General features: G+C 39.0%; 1 protein-coding gene across 2 annotated transcripts in view; it reads left to right on the top strand.

Annotated features, from left to right (window-relative positions):
- LOC145984228 (B-cell receptor-associated protein 31) overlaps positions 1 to 16,720 on the top strand; it is a 79,496-nt gene that overhangs the window by 44,624 nt on the left and 18,152 nt on the right. For both annotated transcript variants that reach the window (XM_083117799.1, XM_083117800.1), the window contains exons 4-5: positions 13,725 to 13,881; positions 16,267 to 16,478. In XM_083117799.1, coding sequence (XP_082973925.1) covers positions 13,725 to 13,881; positions 16,267 to 16,478 — 369 coding nt within the window. The remainder of the gene's footprint in view (positions 1 to 13,724; positions 13,882 to 16,266; positions 16,479 to 16,720) is intronic.

Raw genomic sequence — 16,720 nt, forward strand, 5'->3', positions numbered from 1 at the left:
TCACTGGCGATGGAATGGGCGGTCTACCAGAAGGAGTCTAATTTTGTGGTGGTGGTTACCTGGGGTCAGCAACAGGATTTTGGTAAGGGATTGAATAGAAATGGGCAGTTCTCCGGCGCGATTTAGCTGGGATCAGTACATGGCGTGGGTCAGTTCAATAGCGAAATTTCTCGCTAGTAGGTGATGAAAGTGTTTTTTTTTCATTCTACGCACCGCTTCTTCTTCGATGGGGACCTGGCAACTCTGCAGGGCCCAAACTTCCGGTTCCGTCTCACACCGATGATGCTACTAAGCTAGCGAAAATTTTGAATTTTTCCACTGTCCGGTGAGTGTTTCCTTTCTCCTTCTTTGATATATATATATATAATGTATGTATGTATTAAAGAAACTTTGAATACGTACAAATTTAGTGTTGCCATGTATTTTACATCACTCCATTTTGAATATGTGTAAAACCTATGTTGTACATGAAAATTATACATATTACATGTACAAAAAGAATGATATTCGGAATGCATTTATCATGCATTTTCTGCCATTCAAAAATACAGTTTGTATACTTGTTGAATTTCACATTCATTAATAATGGAAAACGTTTTTATTTTAAGAAAAAATGTTTAAAATCGTTTCAACACAAATGCTTTAACACAGACTTCTACCCCCCTTTTTGTGTAATTTACAAGGATGATAACATGTTTGACACTACCACCACTTCTGCTAATAATAATAATAATAATAATAGTCATGTATTATTATTATTAGTGGCCACAATGGCTCAGTCGGTAACGCATCTGACTACCATGCTAAAGGTCCCGGGTTCGATCCCCTGCCGGTTCAAATCCGGGAATTTTTCTAACGTTGGAAGCGGCCCCGGCACCCACTCAGTGTCGAATAACATGGGTACCTGGGGGAAACCCTGGGGGTTAAAGGTGGTCAGGGGTGTGGTGCTGATCACATCACCCCCATTCACGACCGGATCAAGAAAGTGTGGGGCATTACCCCCACACCCCCTATATGCCTTCATGGCGTGGTGCTAAGCACAGGGGAACACTTTTTACTTTTTTCTCTTTTATTATTATTGGTACATGTTGAAATAGGGAAAACATCTGTTTGTGGCCCTGAATTTTTTGAAAATTTACCTTGAAAACTGGGAATTATACATGAATTTTATCATGGTCCTAGAGTAGGAGTAGCCACCCTGGCTAAGTTTTAGCGCAGTTCTACCTCCTGTACCCAACTATCCCACTACACTTTCTGTTGAGTGCAATGCTGTCAGGTGGCTCAGCTAATCACATAATTCTGGGAATCCAAAGTCAATCGTCCACCCGCTCTTGAAAGGGATCTTTCTTTCAGCCCCCAGGGTTTCTGTGGTGTCATAAAGATGAAACTTCCCAGAGTGTCTGGTATTTCCAGCACTGTAAAGCATGCAATGCTCTTGTTTTAAAGAGGGAAAACATGTTGAAGAGCATCACAACACAACTTAAATAGAATACATAAATCTTATGGTGAATAGAAAAAATTATAAGTAAGCAAAAGCATAAATATACCCATGGTTAGTGCTGTAAAAAAACTGGAAAAGCCAATTCTTGATCTATTGTATTTTCTTCATCGCATTTCTCCTTTTAATTTTTTGGATTCTGCAGTTCAAATCAGACAGAACCTTTTTCCTAGCACATCTTACCTTCACATTAGGGATGGCCAAAAATATCAGAATTCTGGAAAATTTAAAATCTCGATTCGGAAATTTTACTGCCCAGATGTTGGAGGCAATCCGAATTTCGGAGAGAGAGGTTATACAATTTTTTTCATTTTTCTGGTAGAATTTTTTAACCAAAAAAAATGATTTGACCACTCCTACTTTACGCGTCATGTACAAACACTGCTATCATTATCAATGTAGGAATGGCACCTTTCTTCAGTCTCGTCTTTGGCATAATTCCTAGTAATTCGGATTTTAAATCGTGTCATAATATTATAGTAAAAAATGTTAGCAACCTGAAATTTTGTATTTTCAATAGGATTTGCTCTCCCAATTTTTCGGAATTTCTCATCAGATGAAAATGTATGGTAAACAAAGTCAGAATTTTCTTGAGATAGTGTGGACACGTGCTTACAGCAGCGTGAGATATTATCACTCAGATACTAGAATATGAATCACATAACTCATGACCTTGGTGTTTGCCATGGAGAAATATTGTTCCCCTCCCAATCCCCTGGTTGAAAGATTGACCCTGGCGTTTGGCAATCCTTGCAATGACTATGTAAAAATGACCAAGCTTCGCCACTGCTAATAATGGAGTTGCCTATGGGGCTGGACTTTTGAACCACCCTGTATTTTTAATAACTGGGAATGTAAACATCTGCTTCATATATGTTAATTCAAACAATATTGTATTTCATTTCTGTTAAAAATTTTCTTTTGAATTATAGGAATTTGTCTATCAGAATATGTTATCATGCATTACCTAACATAACCTACCCTAAGCTAACCTAATTCTAACATAAAACCAGATCCCAGTGGTGCACTATTTTTTAATATTGCACATTTATTGAGTAATAATGTATGTATAATATACATATTCTTTTAAGAAAAATTTAAAGAACTGTTTTTGAGAAAATGGCTACCAAAGTTTTGCACCTCCTTAATTATTTTTTTTACCCTGACAGAGGCATGCAGTAACTCATGTAAAGAGCCCTTCAAGACCTATCCAGTGCCATCTGAATCACTTCTATAGGTGTCCTAATTGACAAAATGTTGCTAATTAAGGTTAACAAGATTTGGAAAAAATGGTTGAAATCTCACATTTTGCAAGATATGGATATAACTTAGCATATTTTCCTACTCCAGGTGGTGCTTTCAGTATGCCAAATTTCAAATGAATCAATATGTGAGGTTGAAAAGTTGCACTTCATTGGTTGATTTAACTATATATTATACAGTAGCAAAAAAGTTATTCTTCATAGGTAGGCTATTTGTTCAATCAATGGTTACTTGAATTTATGTACCACAAAAGACACTTGTTTGAGAAACTATAAGTTTTTTTAAAATCCACCAAAAAAATTGTTACACAAAAAAATATGCTGAAAAATCTGTTTTAATGCTAGACTAAGGCACTTATTGACACAGATGATGTTTTTTTTTTCTTTTTTAGTATTCTGGGATCTTTTTTATGCTCCAATGAACTATTGTACTAAAGTATCTTCCTTTGTTTGTTGTGCTGCTAGTGACTGGAAGCATCTTGCTTGCTGGCTGCATTGGATGTGTGTGTTACCCCTCAACTCAAGCACATAGATTTATATAAATTATTTTAATGAAAATCTTTTACAATTTCTAGTAATCACGTACTTTTGTCACAGAAGGTGGATATATTCTTCTACTGACACACGTTTTTCACATCTTTTTGAGAAATGTTCCTAAAAGTTGGCGGCTTACACTTCTGCACAAGTTTGTTTTCATGTAAGAATTACACATATTTTTTTTTTTTGAAAGTGTACTTACCTTGCCTCATTATAACAACACTAATAGCACTTACCAACACTCAATACTTAACCAGATTTCCACTTATTACCTTAGCAAACTACACACAAGAACGAATATAAATCCTTCTTCAACAGCACACATCTGCCTGAATTAAAGCAAATAGTGACATTCATGGCAGACAGAAAGGTGACATGTCCTGACCACAGGAATCTGTTTTTGATAATATGTTGTTGATCAGAGTTAGCCCTATTGCAGTATTCCATAGTGTGCTAACCAAAGAGAAACGTGTCAAAACCCCAGCTTGGAAAACTACCAAATGTGCTATGTACTTGGAGGCCTGCACAAGACCTGGAGCAGACCCGTTCGCAAGACATCACGCCTGAAATGCCATGCAACCTGCACAACACCCTCCCTTGAGCACCTTGGCTCACCACCTGTATTGAAAACCTGCCGGGTACCCTCAGTTGTAAGATACCTAGTAGGTGTCAGTGTGTTCATTCCATCAACTGCACGCCCCTCCCTCTGCATGACGTAGTTGCTTCAAGTAGAAACTGCACCGGGTGCACACCTGTCTGCAGTGTTGCCAACTGCAATAGATTTTCACTACTTAGAAAGGGAACTCAAAGCTTCGTAAGCCACATCGCCAATGAAATGAGATTTACGAATGTTGCTACTCCCCCCCCCTACACACACACACATTGAAATAGGTTTTCCGTGGCACAGGATCCATAAGTATATGTCGTATTCATTTTGATCTTCAGCCGAGAGATCGGGAGAAGTGCTGACAGAGATGCCGACATTTGCGGCCTGTAGTGCCCACTTATTTTTATGGACATATGCAGACATTTATATAAATATTGCAAAACGAGCACTAACCTGTGTTATAACACGCAAAGGTTCTTCTGTAATTCATCCAAGTTCTGCCCTTATATACACAAATAGATACGCTTTAGAAACGATGTTAAGAGCCACAGATAATAAAACATTTTAATCATAGTTTTGACCAGTAACATCCTGTTTAAGTTTATATCCATGAAAGAGTTTTGTGTCGATGGGGATCGTTTGGAGGTTTCGAATGTGCAACACTGTATCAAGATTACGCTGCAGACGAAACCATTAAAAGTCAATGGTTTTCGTGAGCTTCCTTGCAATCCGAAATCTCCAAGCTCGAGTTTTTGTTCCTTCGCGACTAGATTAAGACTAGATTAAGACAGAGCTGTGAATATAGTGGCGAGCTATGTAAACCAAGAGCGTGTTAATTTCGTACTGTGCGCAAGAGTGTTATTCTTGGTTACTTGCCGTTACTTCTGTTATTGCAGTGTGTATGTGTGTTGTGTCAGTGAGACGATTGGAATGCCAGCTGCAAGATTCACGTTAGAACAAAGAATTTTTATGTATGACACTTACGTGAAAACAGACTCGTGTTGAGACGTGTGTAGGCAATTTGTACAGAAATTCCCAGGCATTTCACCTCCACATAGAGCTACGGTTAGACATCTTGTCCTTAAATTACGTGAAACTGGATCGTTCAATTTTAAAACACCTAAGCAAAAACGATGGATTCAAACGAAGCAAAACTCGATGAAATTGGTGCAGCGTTAGAATGTTCTCCAAACAAACCTCTATGCCGTGTTTCACAGGAGATGGGCGTGTCAAAATTATCAGCACATACAGCCACTAAGGTACAAAAATTAAAACCGTACTCTTATAACACAGGTTAGTGCTAGTTTTGCAATATTTATATAAATGTCTGCATATGTCCATAAAAATAAGCGAGGTCGATAGTCGAACAACTCACTGTTCTACTGCGAACACCAGGGCCTTAGCCAGAATTGGGCCAGGGGCATTGCTGTTACCCTCGTTTGGGGCAGGGACAAGTACCTGGATAAACGTGCATACAATAACAATATAGCATGTAAAATTTCCATCTACAATATTTTCTCCACATGGAGCGACGTGAAATAAGAAATACATATGCTAACACAAAATTGTATACATATTCAAAGTTTCATTAAAGCATATATATTATTTAAATACATTACATAATCAATTCATCCAACTCGTAACAAGCCAACATTAATAGCAAATAATATCACGGGCTGCCATGGCATTCTCTGTTTTAAAACTTTTCTCGTTCGGAGCCAAGGGCCGACTCTCTCTACCCCCTAGCCACGGTATTGAACTTGATGAGACTATAATATATTTCTACTTTCATAAAATTTAATCAAGGGGTTGCAATTACTTCTCCATTCCCCTCTGCAGTTGCCCTTGGCCGTCTGGAAGGAAAATGCAAGAAAAATATGAAAACTAATTCCATCTTGAGTATCCTTTAGTCCTGCTACTCTTAAATTCTGCTAGCCTGCTTTTTTTTTTACTTTAATGTTTGACCCCCACCCTGGCCCCTCCGCTAGACTTAATTTCCATCCAAGTTTGATGAGCAATGCCCCCTTCCCCCCTCTGGTTGCGCCACTGCGTGCCTGGTTAAGACACCATGCAATGAAAAACAATTAGTTTTCAGTGAGGAGATTTTTGTTTGCTCAATCATTCATTTAGATAAATGAAACTGTAATATTGCGTGCATTTCCTGGCAATAAGATAAAAACTGCTTACACTGAACTGAAATCACTAAGTATATAAATTCTCCTTGGAGGAGATAGTTCCTCCTAGGACTTCGTAGGATTTAGGTGCTACGTAAGTAAGCAACACTGGCTGCAGCTGTCCATGTGGCCTTGAGCGACACACTGCCAGAGGGCTGTTTCCTTCCAGCATGTTTTGCAGGTGCCCGGGTCTTGTTGAATGCCCAGTTACCTAGTAAGCGCAGAGTGCCTTGAAGACGAGGAACGCGGGTAAAGATGCAAGTCGACTTGTTGCCGTGGGCCGGAGAGCAGGTATACCTGTTATCCCGGGCAAACTGGCAGCAGGTAGGCAAAAGCCATACTATGCAGGCCTCTGTATGTACTTGAGTTGCATACATTGAATTCTACCAGCAAGCAGTGTGCTTCCAACTACTACTCTGGCTGTTTTCTACCCGAAAAGTACCACATGTTATAAATTTGTATTCACATCTGTTTGTTGCAGGGGCCACAAGGATCTTTTAAATAGTAATTTGGTGTGTGTGAAATTTTGATTTCCATCTGTTTTTTGGGATTAGTATACAAATTTCCTTTCCCCCCGTTCCTTTCCCTTACTTCAAAAGTATATTTTCTCAGATGGTATTTTTGTGGTACGTAAAATTAAAGTACCTATGTTACTAAACTAGTAACCTACTTTATGTAGTTGTCAACAATGGCAACACTCGTTTTTTGCTGGTGCATAATACATGTTAACAATATTTTTATATAAACTGTGGGACACTTTTCAACTATACTGAATGTAATTGTAGTTAAAAATTTTCAAAGTGCTATGTTTGGACATTTTTCTATTCACTCTGGGTTATTTTGGAGGCTGCAGGAGTAGCTCAAAAAAAAGAACTTAAGTCATATTTCCTTTTTTTTTCTAATTGTGCCTGTATTGTGGTGGAATATCAACGTTTTATTTCTTGTGAAAATCCTTCATATTCCAATGAAAGTAAAGCAAACATCAAATCAAATGGTTCTCTCATTCTATATTTTTTATAACAATAATATCTGCACATTCAAAACACTACCCTTTGAAATTCAAATCGATTAAAAATAATAAGAGCTTTTGACAAAAATAAATCAATAATATTGCATTGTAATTCAAATATGTCATATCTTCATATGTATACAAGTGAAGAAAAATAATTGAAATATCATCTGTAGTTTTATATAAATCACATGTTAATTTCTTTCACGTGGTCCCAGTATATCACTGAGTATATCACTGAGTGATCATTCCCAGCTTGACGTTATACAGTGTGTTTCAAAAGTCGTGCAACCCAAACTTTGAAAATTTATATCATGAAAATCGTAAGAGATATTTACACCGGGTTTGCTGCATTATGAAACCTCATCCATTAAGATATTTTTCAAAGCTTAACATTTTTTTTTATTCCATACAGAAAATTAAAGAAATTAATAACTGGCAGAAGGCAGCATAATTTTTTTTTCCAGAAATGCACTTTTGAGAGAAAACTATAAGAAATTATCAGAGTGTCATAATTAGACGTCTGATGAGTGATGCCATGCCAATCTGTCGTTTGCAACCAATAATGAACATTTACAGCATTTGATGGATTTATGACTGGTGATTTTATGGGTTGAGTGAAAAAGTGCCATTTTTTGGACATATCTCCATATCTGGCAACACTAGCAGGTCGAAATTTTGTCACCAGATGCACGCAACATGTGCCTAAGTATTGTCCATTCATTTACGTGAAAAATCTTAAATCATGATTTTGTACCGAAATTGGACTCTTGAGAGAATCCTAGGCTGCCCCTGACTACCCTGAATTTTCTTCTGTCATGCTTTGCCACTGCAGTGCCTGGTTGATTCAGCATGGTGTATTCATTGGAGCAGCGTGCGTTCATTGTTGAAGAGTATTTTAGTACTCATTGTTACACTCATGTGCAAGAAGTTTTCCTGGGAAAATACCCTGCTTCTTCTGTACCTCACTAAGCAACTGGTTGACGACTAGTACGATGATTTCTGGAAAGCGGAAGTGTATGTGACAAAATACGAAGTGGTCACCCGTCTGTTTTAATCACTGTGGCAGTGGGGGATGTGCGTACATGTCTGGAACAATCAGCAACCAAAAGCTTGAGAAAACTTTCGTCCCAAGCAGACTTGTCCCTTTCCAGTGCTTATAGGGCTGTGAATAAAACTACCCTAAAACCATATCGTGTTGGCGCTGTCAAAGAACTGCGGAACCTTGATCAGGATAAACACTTGAAGTATTGCAGGTGGTTTCGATCTCTCATCATAATTCTTTATTTCATTTTGTTTCACTGATGAAGATTGGTTCTGTTTCAATGGTTATGCTAACAGCAGTGGCGGCGAGGGGGGGGGGCAAGGTTTTCGCCACTTTTGCCCTCGCATTATGCTAAATCTTATCTACGAAGGCAAATGTACTGTCTTCGCCCCCCAGTTTTGGCACCTTACCCCCCCCCCCCCTGGTTTTGGGACCCAATCGCCACCACTGTCTAACAGCCAAAACAGGAGAACGTGGTCCGCTGAAAATCCTCATGCGAAAAAACTTGGAGTTTGTTGTACTGTGACACATGAGTATTGCGTTTACTATTGTTGTGAGACTGTTTCTGTTTTCAGACTTGACAACATTTGATTGATGGATTGATTTGCTTAATTTTACTTCGCTTTTTGTGCCACTTTTGGTTAATTTGCAAAGATGGGGATGAGTGATAATATGATGAAATTGGTTAATTGACACTCACAAACATCCATGCCCAGACCAGGATTCGAACACTGGACCTAGTGTCGTAGCGCAATGTGTTAAACACTCCACCACCGGGGCTGCCGCACTTGACAACAATCAACAATATTAAACACCAAAAAATGATCCCATATATTGTTAAGATTTACTGTTGAAGATCAATTCTCAGATGTATTCAGCAAATTAACAATGTTTATAAAATATTGTAATTGCTTTTATTTGGATAAATGATAACCTAAATTTACATGATTGGTTTACTGATTTAATGGGAACTCTTAATGTCCAAATTGTAATAATAATAAAAAAGTAGATGTGTAGTAAGCAGGATGACTTGCCCTTACCATTTTGTAACAAGCTCCAGTCAGATGTGTTGGAATAGCAGGGTTGCCAGGTGCGGAGAAATTTTCACTTAAAAGTCAAATTTCGACCCAAAATTATGATTTTGATTTTTAACGTAAATGTATGGACAATACTTAGGCATATGTTGCATGCGTCTGGTGACAAAATTTCGACCTGCTAGTGTTGCCAGATATGGAAATATGTTCCAAAAATGGCACTTTTTCACTCAACCCATAAAATCGCCACTCATAAATCCATCAAATGCTGTACATGATCATTATTGGTTGCAAACGACAGAAAGGCATGGCATCACTCATCAGACGTCTAATTATGACTCTTCGATAATTTCTTACATAGTTTTCTCACTCAAAAGTGCATTTCTGGAAAATTTTTAACATTGCCTTCCGCCAGTTATTAATTTTGCCTTCCACCAGTTATTAATTTATTTAATTTTCTGTATGGAATAAATTGACAATGTTAAGCTTTGAAAAATATTTCAATGGATGGAGTTTTATAATGCAGCAAACCCGGTGTAAATATCTCTTATGATTTTCATGATATAAATTTTCCAAGTTTGGGTTGCGTGACTTGAAACACACTGTATATTTGGACATTTCAAAAGCCTTCAATAAAACTAAGCATAATCTACTTCATAAATTAGAATCCAGATTTCACATCCATGGCAAACTTCTATCTTTGCTAAAAAAAAACTATCTGCATGCACGAGAGCAGCGTGTTATCTTCTCTGACTCCTCTTCCAGCTTTCTACCCATTCTGTCTGGTGTCCCCCAAGGGAGTGTCTTATGCACACTTTTGTTTACATGGATGATCTGCCTGACAGACTCTTCTCTTCCCATAAATGTACTTCTCTTTGCTGATGACTGTAAACTCTTCAAATAAATTTCATCTGAACATGATTCACTAATCCTACAACAAGCTGTTACAGAACTACTTTCGTGGTGTCGCCAGTGGAAACTTGAATTGAATCCTGAGAAATGCTCCTGCCTCACCATTTCCTTAAAAAGAAACAAAGTGCTCTCTTTTTATACGCTTTAAAACAGTCCCATCAAAAGGTCTTGTTACCATCGACGACAAGCTAAACTTCAATGACCACATTGCATATACTACTAAATGAGCCATGCATCTTTTGCATTCTGTATAGGTTCCCTGAAATCCAAAACCAATCAGCCATTATCATATTTTTCAAATCCTTTTATCTCTCCCATTTGGACTATGTCTTCTAAAGGTAGTCTTTCCATCTTGATTCTGTCCTCAGCTTTTTCCTTGCAATTGCTCGCCATAGAATAAGAGTACCTTCTCTCAGACACCTCCCTAAAACAGATATTAAGTCTATGTTGAACATCCACTCACCACACGCTCTTCACAAACTAGCAGACATGAAATTTTTACATAAAATCGTTGATGGCAAAATTAAAACCGAATTTGTTGTCAACAAATTTCATCTATGAGTACCCGCATGGCCAACCTGCAACGTAAAGCTCTTTCACAGTCCCTCTACAAGGCGCTCTCTCCTACAGTGGTCTCTGTACTATAGGCTCCCCCACTTATATAATAACCTGCCTGTAAATGTGGATATTTTCTTGTCAGAACACAGTTTCCGACAATCACTAAGAATGTACATGTAACGATTTCTTTTTTTCCTCTGCCATCTTGTTTTGTTGTTATTTTTATTTTTTTTCTTGTTGCTACAGTTACAGTATAAAATGGTATTTCAGTGCTGTATCTGAAACTTTAAGTAAATAAATAAATAAATAAATAGAATTATGACCACCCCAGTGCAAAGTGAATGTGACCTGTTGGTCACGTAACGATCGAAAGGGTGTTGTTGGCCAACCAATGGAGCATGTTGATCAGCAGGTAGTTCACATGTGGTCATGGTAGGTAAAAAGGATGGACTTATTATATTATGTACATAATAAATAATTGAATAAATAAGAGAGAATAAAAAATTAAATTCAGAGAAACTGACGTCCTAGTGTATTTAAATGTACCAGGACACAGTGTATACCCTCGAATATATGTGGATGGAGGCGGGCTTACTCCCCCCCCCCCTTTAAAAATCTGATTTGTTGCAAATTGCCATGGGCAGTGAAAGGTTGATGTGCAAGGTGAGTGCCAGATCCAAAGACTCATATGGGCCAGCAAATGCAGAACAGTGCAACACTTGCAACCCAAATACAACTTGAGGCACCTTGGAAGAATTTCCAGCTTCATATGTTGCACTCTTGCATGTATGGGCAATGCCAGCTGACACCCATGATGCCACCCACTTCTCACCAAGTTCATCTGAGTACACCTGGTACAATGAGCATGAACGATGACTTCAGACGTCTGGAAAGAAGGTATGCTGACCTGAAGAGGCACTTTTTTCACTCCACTCTGTGGATGGCCATGTTCATATTTGGCATTAGCAACATTATCCATGGTGTCAACAGTGCAGGCCTGTAGGATGGGTGTATGGAGCGAGCAATGTTTAACTGGCATTAACTAGGACTCCCTGATGCTTGAGGATAAATGTAGGAATGGTGCTTTCTGACTTGATTTTTCAAAACTGGAGTCTTTCAAGAAGACAGTGCACCATTCCATCATATATGTGTCATGTGCGAATTGCACATCAGATATCTGGATACACCAATCAACTCCATGCCTCAATCGAAGGCAGCATTTCATGGCGGCCCCGGCGCCCACCCAGCGTCGAATAACATGGGTACCTGGGGGAAACCCTGGGGGGTAAAGGCGGTCAGGGGCGTGATGCTGATCACATCACCCCCACTCACGACCGGATCAAGAAAGTGTGGGGCGTTACCCCCACACCCCCTATACGCCTTCATGGCGTGGTGCTATGCACAGGGGAACACTTTACCTTTTTTATGGTTGGCTATACCTTCTGACTACTTCCGCCATCTTGTTTGAATCACTTCCATGTCAGATAGCTGCTGTTCTGCAGGCAAAAGGACATGCATGATATATGTAGGTGGTCATAATTCAATGATCACCCAGCATATACGAGGGGCACGTAAAAAAAGGGCTGATTGGTTATTACAGAGAATAAAATCAAGCAAGAAAATTTTTATTTTGATGCTATACAAGTGCATACCCTGGCTATTTTTCTACATAGTCACCATGATGCTACAAGCATTTTAGGTACTGTGGAACAAGTTTACGTAGACCCTCTGTGTAGAAATCTGCCACCTGGGATCTCAGCCAGTCAAGAACTGATGTCTTGAGAACTTCAGGATTATCGAAACGTTGTGAAGCTAGCCACTTTTTGGGGTGACGGAACAGAAAGTAATCACTTGGGGCAAGATCGGGACTCTATGGTGGGTGATTAAAATGTTTCCATCGGAAATTTTGAATTATTGCGGGGCGGGCGTTGTCATGAATAAGCAGAATTCCAGATCGTAACATTCCTCTTCACCGGTTTTGGATGGCACATCGCAGATTAGACAGCGTTTGGCAATACACATCTGCTGTGATAGTTCATCCCGGTTCCAGGAATTCCACGAGGATTACACCTTTTTTGGTCCCAAAACACGGTTGCCATGATTTTGCGATGTGATGGGTATTTGCTTGAATTCCTTTGGTTTCGGTGAACCGGAGTGACACCATTGCTTGGATTGCTGCCTTGACTCACCAGTGACGTACGATATCCAGGTTTTGTCTCCAGTCACTATGTGAGAAAACAAGTCATCCCCATCCTTCTCCCAGTGGGCCAAAAAATCATGTGCTGATTTCATTCTTTCATCTTTGTGTGTGTTTGTCAACTTTTTGGCACCCACCTTGTGCACAGTTTGCGATAACCCAGATTGTCCGTTACAATTCAGTGCAATGTTTTATCAAACACTTCAGGAAACTCCTTGCGTAGATCAGTAATGGTGAAACGGCGATTGGATCACACTTTCTCATCAACATGTTGCACAAGGTCGTCCGTCTGAACTCTAGGGCTGCCGCTCCACTCGTCATCATGAACATTTGAATGTCCTTCCCAAAAAGCATGACACCATTGTCTTACATTTCCTTCACTCATTACTGTTGGTCCGTAAATGGCACACAATTCCTAATGAATGTCAGCTGCACTCAGTCCTTTTGCGTTGAGAAATCTAATCATGGACCTCACCTCGCATTTTCTATTACAGCAGTCATTTCAAGTTCCTGCTACTCGCACGTACACACCTCCACACTGAGAAATATACCTCTGTTGCAGGCACAGAATACTTAGCATGCTTCCGTGCATGTGCAGCTTCGTCAGTGTTGCCAGTCCCAAGTAAAAAATTATCGGCCCTTTTTTTTTTTTTTACATGTGCCTTGTATGTACCAGTCATCCTCAGTGGTTTACAGGCAGATCATCTATTTATGGTTAATAGTTTTGTTCTTGAATTTTATTTTACTTTTTGAATTTATTTTTCAATATGCAAACACATGTATGAGTAAGCAGAGATGGTATTAATAGATACATTGGTTCAATACGTAGTTTTAAAATCTTTCAATGTCGTGACTATTTTTTTTTTATTTTTATTTTTTTTTAAATTTCAGATGCGATTCGTGAAATGCGGAAATATTCTGAAAAGTTTGGACAAGAAGCAGAAGGTCATCAGCATCAGCATCTTGATGCAGAAATGCAAGTCAACATGAGACTATTTCGAGCCCAGCGAAACTTCTACATCTCTGGATTTGCTCTCTTCTTGAGCCTGTAAGTTGCTTCATAGGTTTGTTCATAGAATTTGAATCTGCTTGAATGGTTGTCCATGTTGCAAGATGAGTACAAGCGATCAATCAAAAGTTGCATGGGAGTTGGGTCAGCAGTGTAAGGGAATGTCATGCAATGTACAGTGGGATGCATAAGTATTGTCTAGCAAGTTGTCCATGACAATGTTTATTCTCTTGTGTTTTACTCAATGTGATTTTCAGGAAACAAAATGTCATATAAGATGCTGGAAACCTATGCCCCAGCATACATAAAAAATCCAGTCCTCAAATACATGTAGGACAAGAGAAAATTTCATGAAAATAGCCATGGACTATTTACCGATCATTACTTGTGCATCCCACCTTATAATTAAGCTTTGTTAAATCTAGCTGAGCAGGGATGTATCCAAATTATAAAAATAATTTTAAGTGAATAATTTTAGATGTGAATTAAAAGCAAATTCTTTATTTACTACTAGCACTGTAATTTTTCACTTCAGTGTAGTAAAATAAAAGAAAAAGTAAAGTAAAGTGCTCCCCTGTGCTTTGCACCATGCCATGAAGGCATATAGGGGGGTGGAGTTAGGGCCCACACACTTTCTTGATCACGGCCAAAAGTGGGGGTAATGTGATCAGCACCACGCCCATGGCCACCTTTACCCCCAGAGTTTCCTCCAGGTACCCACTTTATATGATGCTGGATGGGCCCTGGAACTGCTTGAACAGGTGGAAAAGAAAATGGTTCTCCCTCACCGGGGTTCGAACCCGGTCCTCTCGCATGATAGCCAGACACCTGATTTACCGCAGCTTCAGTGTAGTGCTAATTTTATTGAGTTTGATTTCACCAAGAGACATGATATTCCCCCAAGGAAAGTAATAATAGCTGTAATAAAATTAAACTTCATCAGCAATTAAAGTACCCACAATTTGTTTAACTTTTAAAGGATGAGTGGTACAACATATTTACCATATCCGCATGGCAGCAATTAACCTATCAAACTACATATGATATTTCAGTTCTGTCTTTTTTTATACTTTTTGCTAATATACAGGGTGATTCAAAAGTCCCAGGACACCCTTTTTTCTCTGATATGGAAGCTGTAATGGCAGATCCAACTTCACTTGGGTACATCAGGGTTAGGGACCTGTGTGTGAGGTACTTCCGGGACATGTCCGCCATATGGGATCGAGGTCAAATTTTTCAAATTGCAAGGTGGCCATGTGTGGTATTGCATTTGTTGGAAAATTCTAATGTGTTTTGATACCACACATACCCCCCTAGCCATTTGAAAAAAATGAACTCGATCCAATATGGCGGATATGTCGTGGAAGCACCTCACACACGTGCCCCTTACCCCGATGTACCCAGGTGAAGTTGGGTCTACCATTACCACTTCCATTTCAGAGAAGAAGGCTGTCCTGGGACTTTTGAATCACCCTGTATTTACTTTCACATGTAATAATGAAAAGAGAAAAACTCAAAATTCGGCGACAGGGATTACACGTCTTCAAAGAATGGTCTTTTGTCATGCTTCCCTGCAAATTTGGTCCATCCAGCATCATCCAAAAGTATGATGCTAGAAGAGAGTTTCTAGATTTTTTTCTGCAAGATGACAGCACTGCCACTCGTATACATTGTTATTTTTCTCCAAGTAGTATCTACCTATTTTCAATGCAACTTTGTATGGTTTGCAGGAATGTACCAATGTGTTTAACATTTTTCATTTACTTTTGTCTATTGTGGTGGTCATAGGGGCATTTCGAATAGGAATTTTTTAGGTAAAATTTTTATTTCCTTCTCATTATTGGGTGGTAAAGTGTACAAATTTCACCTCCACTAAGAGTCTTGTCATTCTGAGCAAAATAATTAATAAAACTGGTTTTGCCCGTACATTTTTTCTTGAAATTTCTACATAGTACATCTCCTGTGTGTGCTAAACCTTAATGTAATGTACATCTCTATGCTGGGAGGAACCAGGCAATGTCGACGTCTCCAGTGTTTCAAAGGTAACAAATCCTATTGCGGTAGCACTGACAGACCATTCCAAATGGGTAGAACAGCAGCAGCGAAAAATCAGATGAAGTCAGGCTGGCTTGGTAGCTCAGTTGGTAGAGCAATGGCATGGTATGTCAGAGTATCAGTAAGTTTGAAAATATCATGCATGAAAATTTTCCATCCTTAGTAGAGGCTAGCTTGTGGGAGAGGCTTCCGTCCACTAAAGGTTAATGATATAGAGTTCAGAAATATTATTGCGGTAGTAAAAGCAGGCTCAATCTGTCACACACTGATTCAAGAAGAGTTGATGAATTTCATGCTTGTGATGCTTGTTTTGTTGTGTATCACACACAACATTGTAACAATTGAGAGACAGTTTGTGGTATGTTTCAGGGTTATCCGTCGCCTGGTCCTTCTGATCTCAACACAGGCCACACTGCTTGCCCAGAGTGAAGCAGCAATGAGGCAGGCTCAGTCAGCATCGAACACTGCTCGTACTTTGTTATCCCAAGGGAAATCTGGAGAAGCTGCCCAAAATGACACAAACGAAGCTCATGATAAGGAAGTAAATGAATTGAAAGAGAAACTTTCAGATGCAATTAAAGGTAAGGTTTTTAAGTATCAGTAAATGTAAAGATGCAATTAAAAGAAATATGCATATATATATATATATAAAAATCAAAGAAGGTAAAAGGAAACACTCACCGGAAAGTAGAAAAATTAAAAATTTTCGCTAACTTGGTAGCATCATCTTATGCCGTACCATGGCTGGTTGGAGTATTCTGGACACCCTTTGGGAATACCAGTCTAAATGGCACATAGTGAAATACCAGTTGTTTTTAATGTA

Source organism: Lepisma saccharinum, chromosome 2 (assembly GCF_977018435.1).
Source record: "Lepisma saccharinum chromosome 2, izLepSacc3.1, whole genome shotgun sequence".
Taxonomy (NCBI): Eukaryota; Metazoa; Arthropoda; class Insecta; order Zygentoma; family Lepismatidae; genus Lepisma; species Lepisma saccharinum.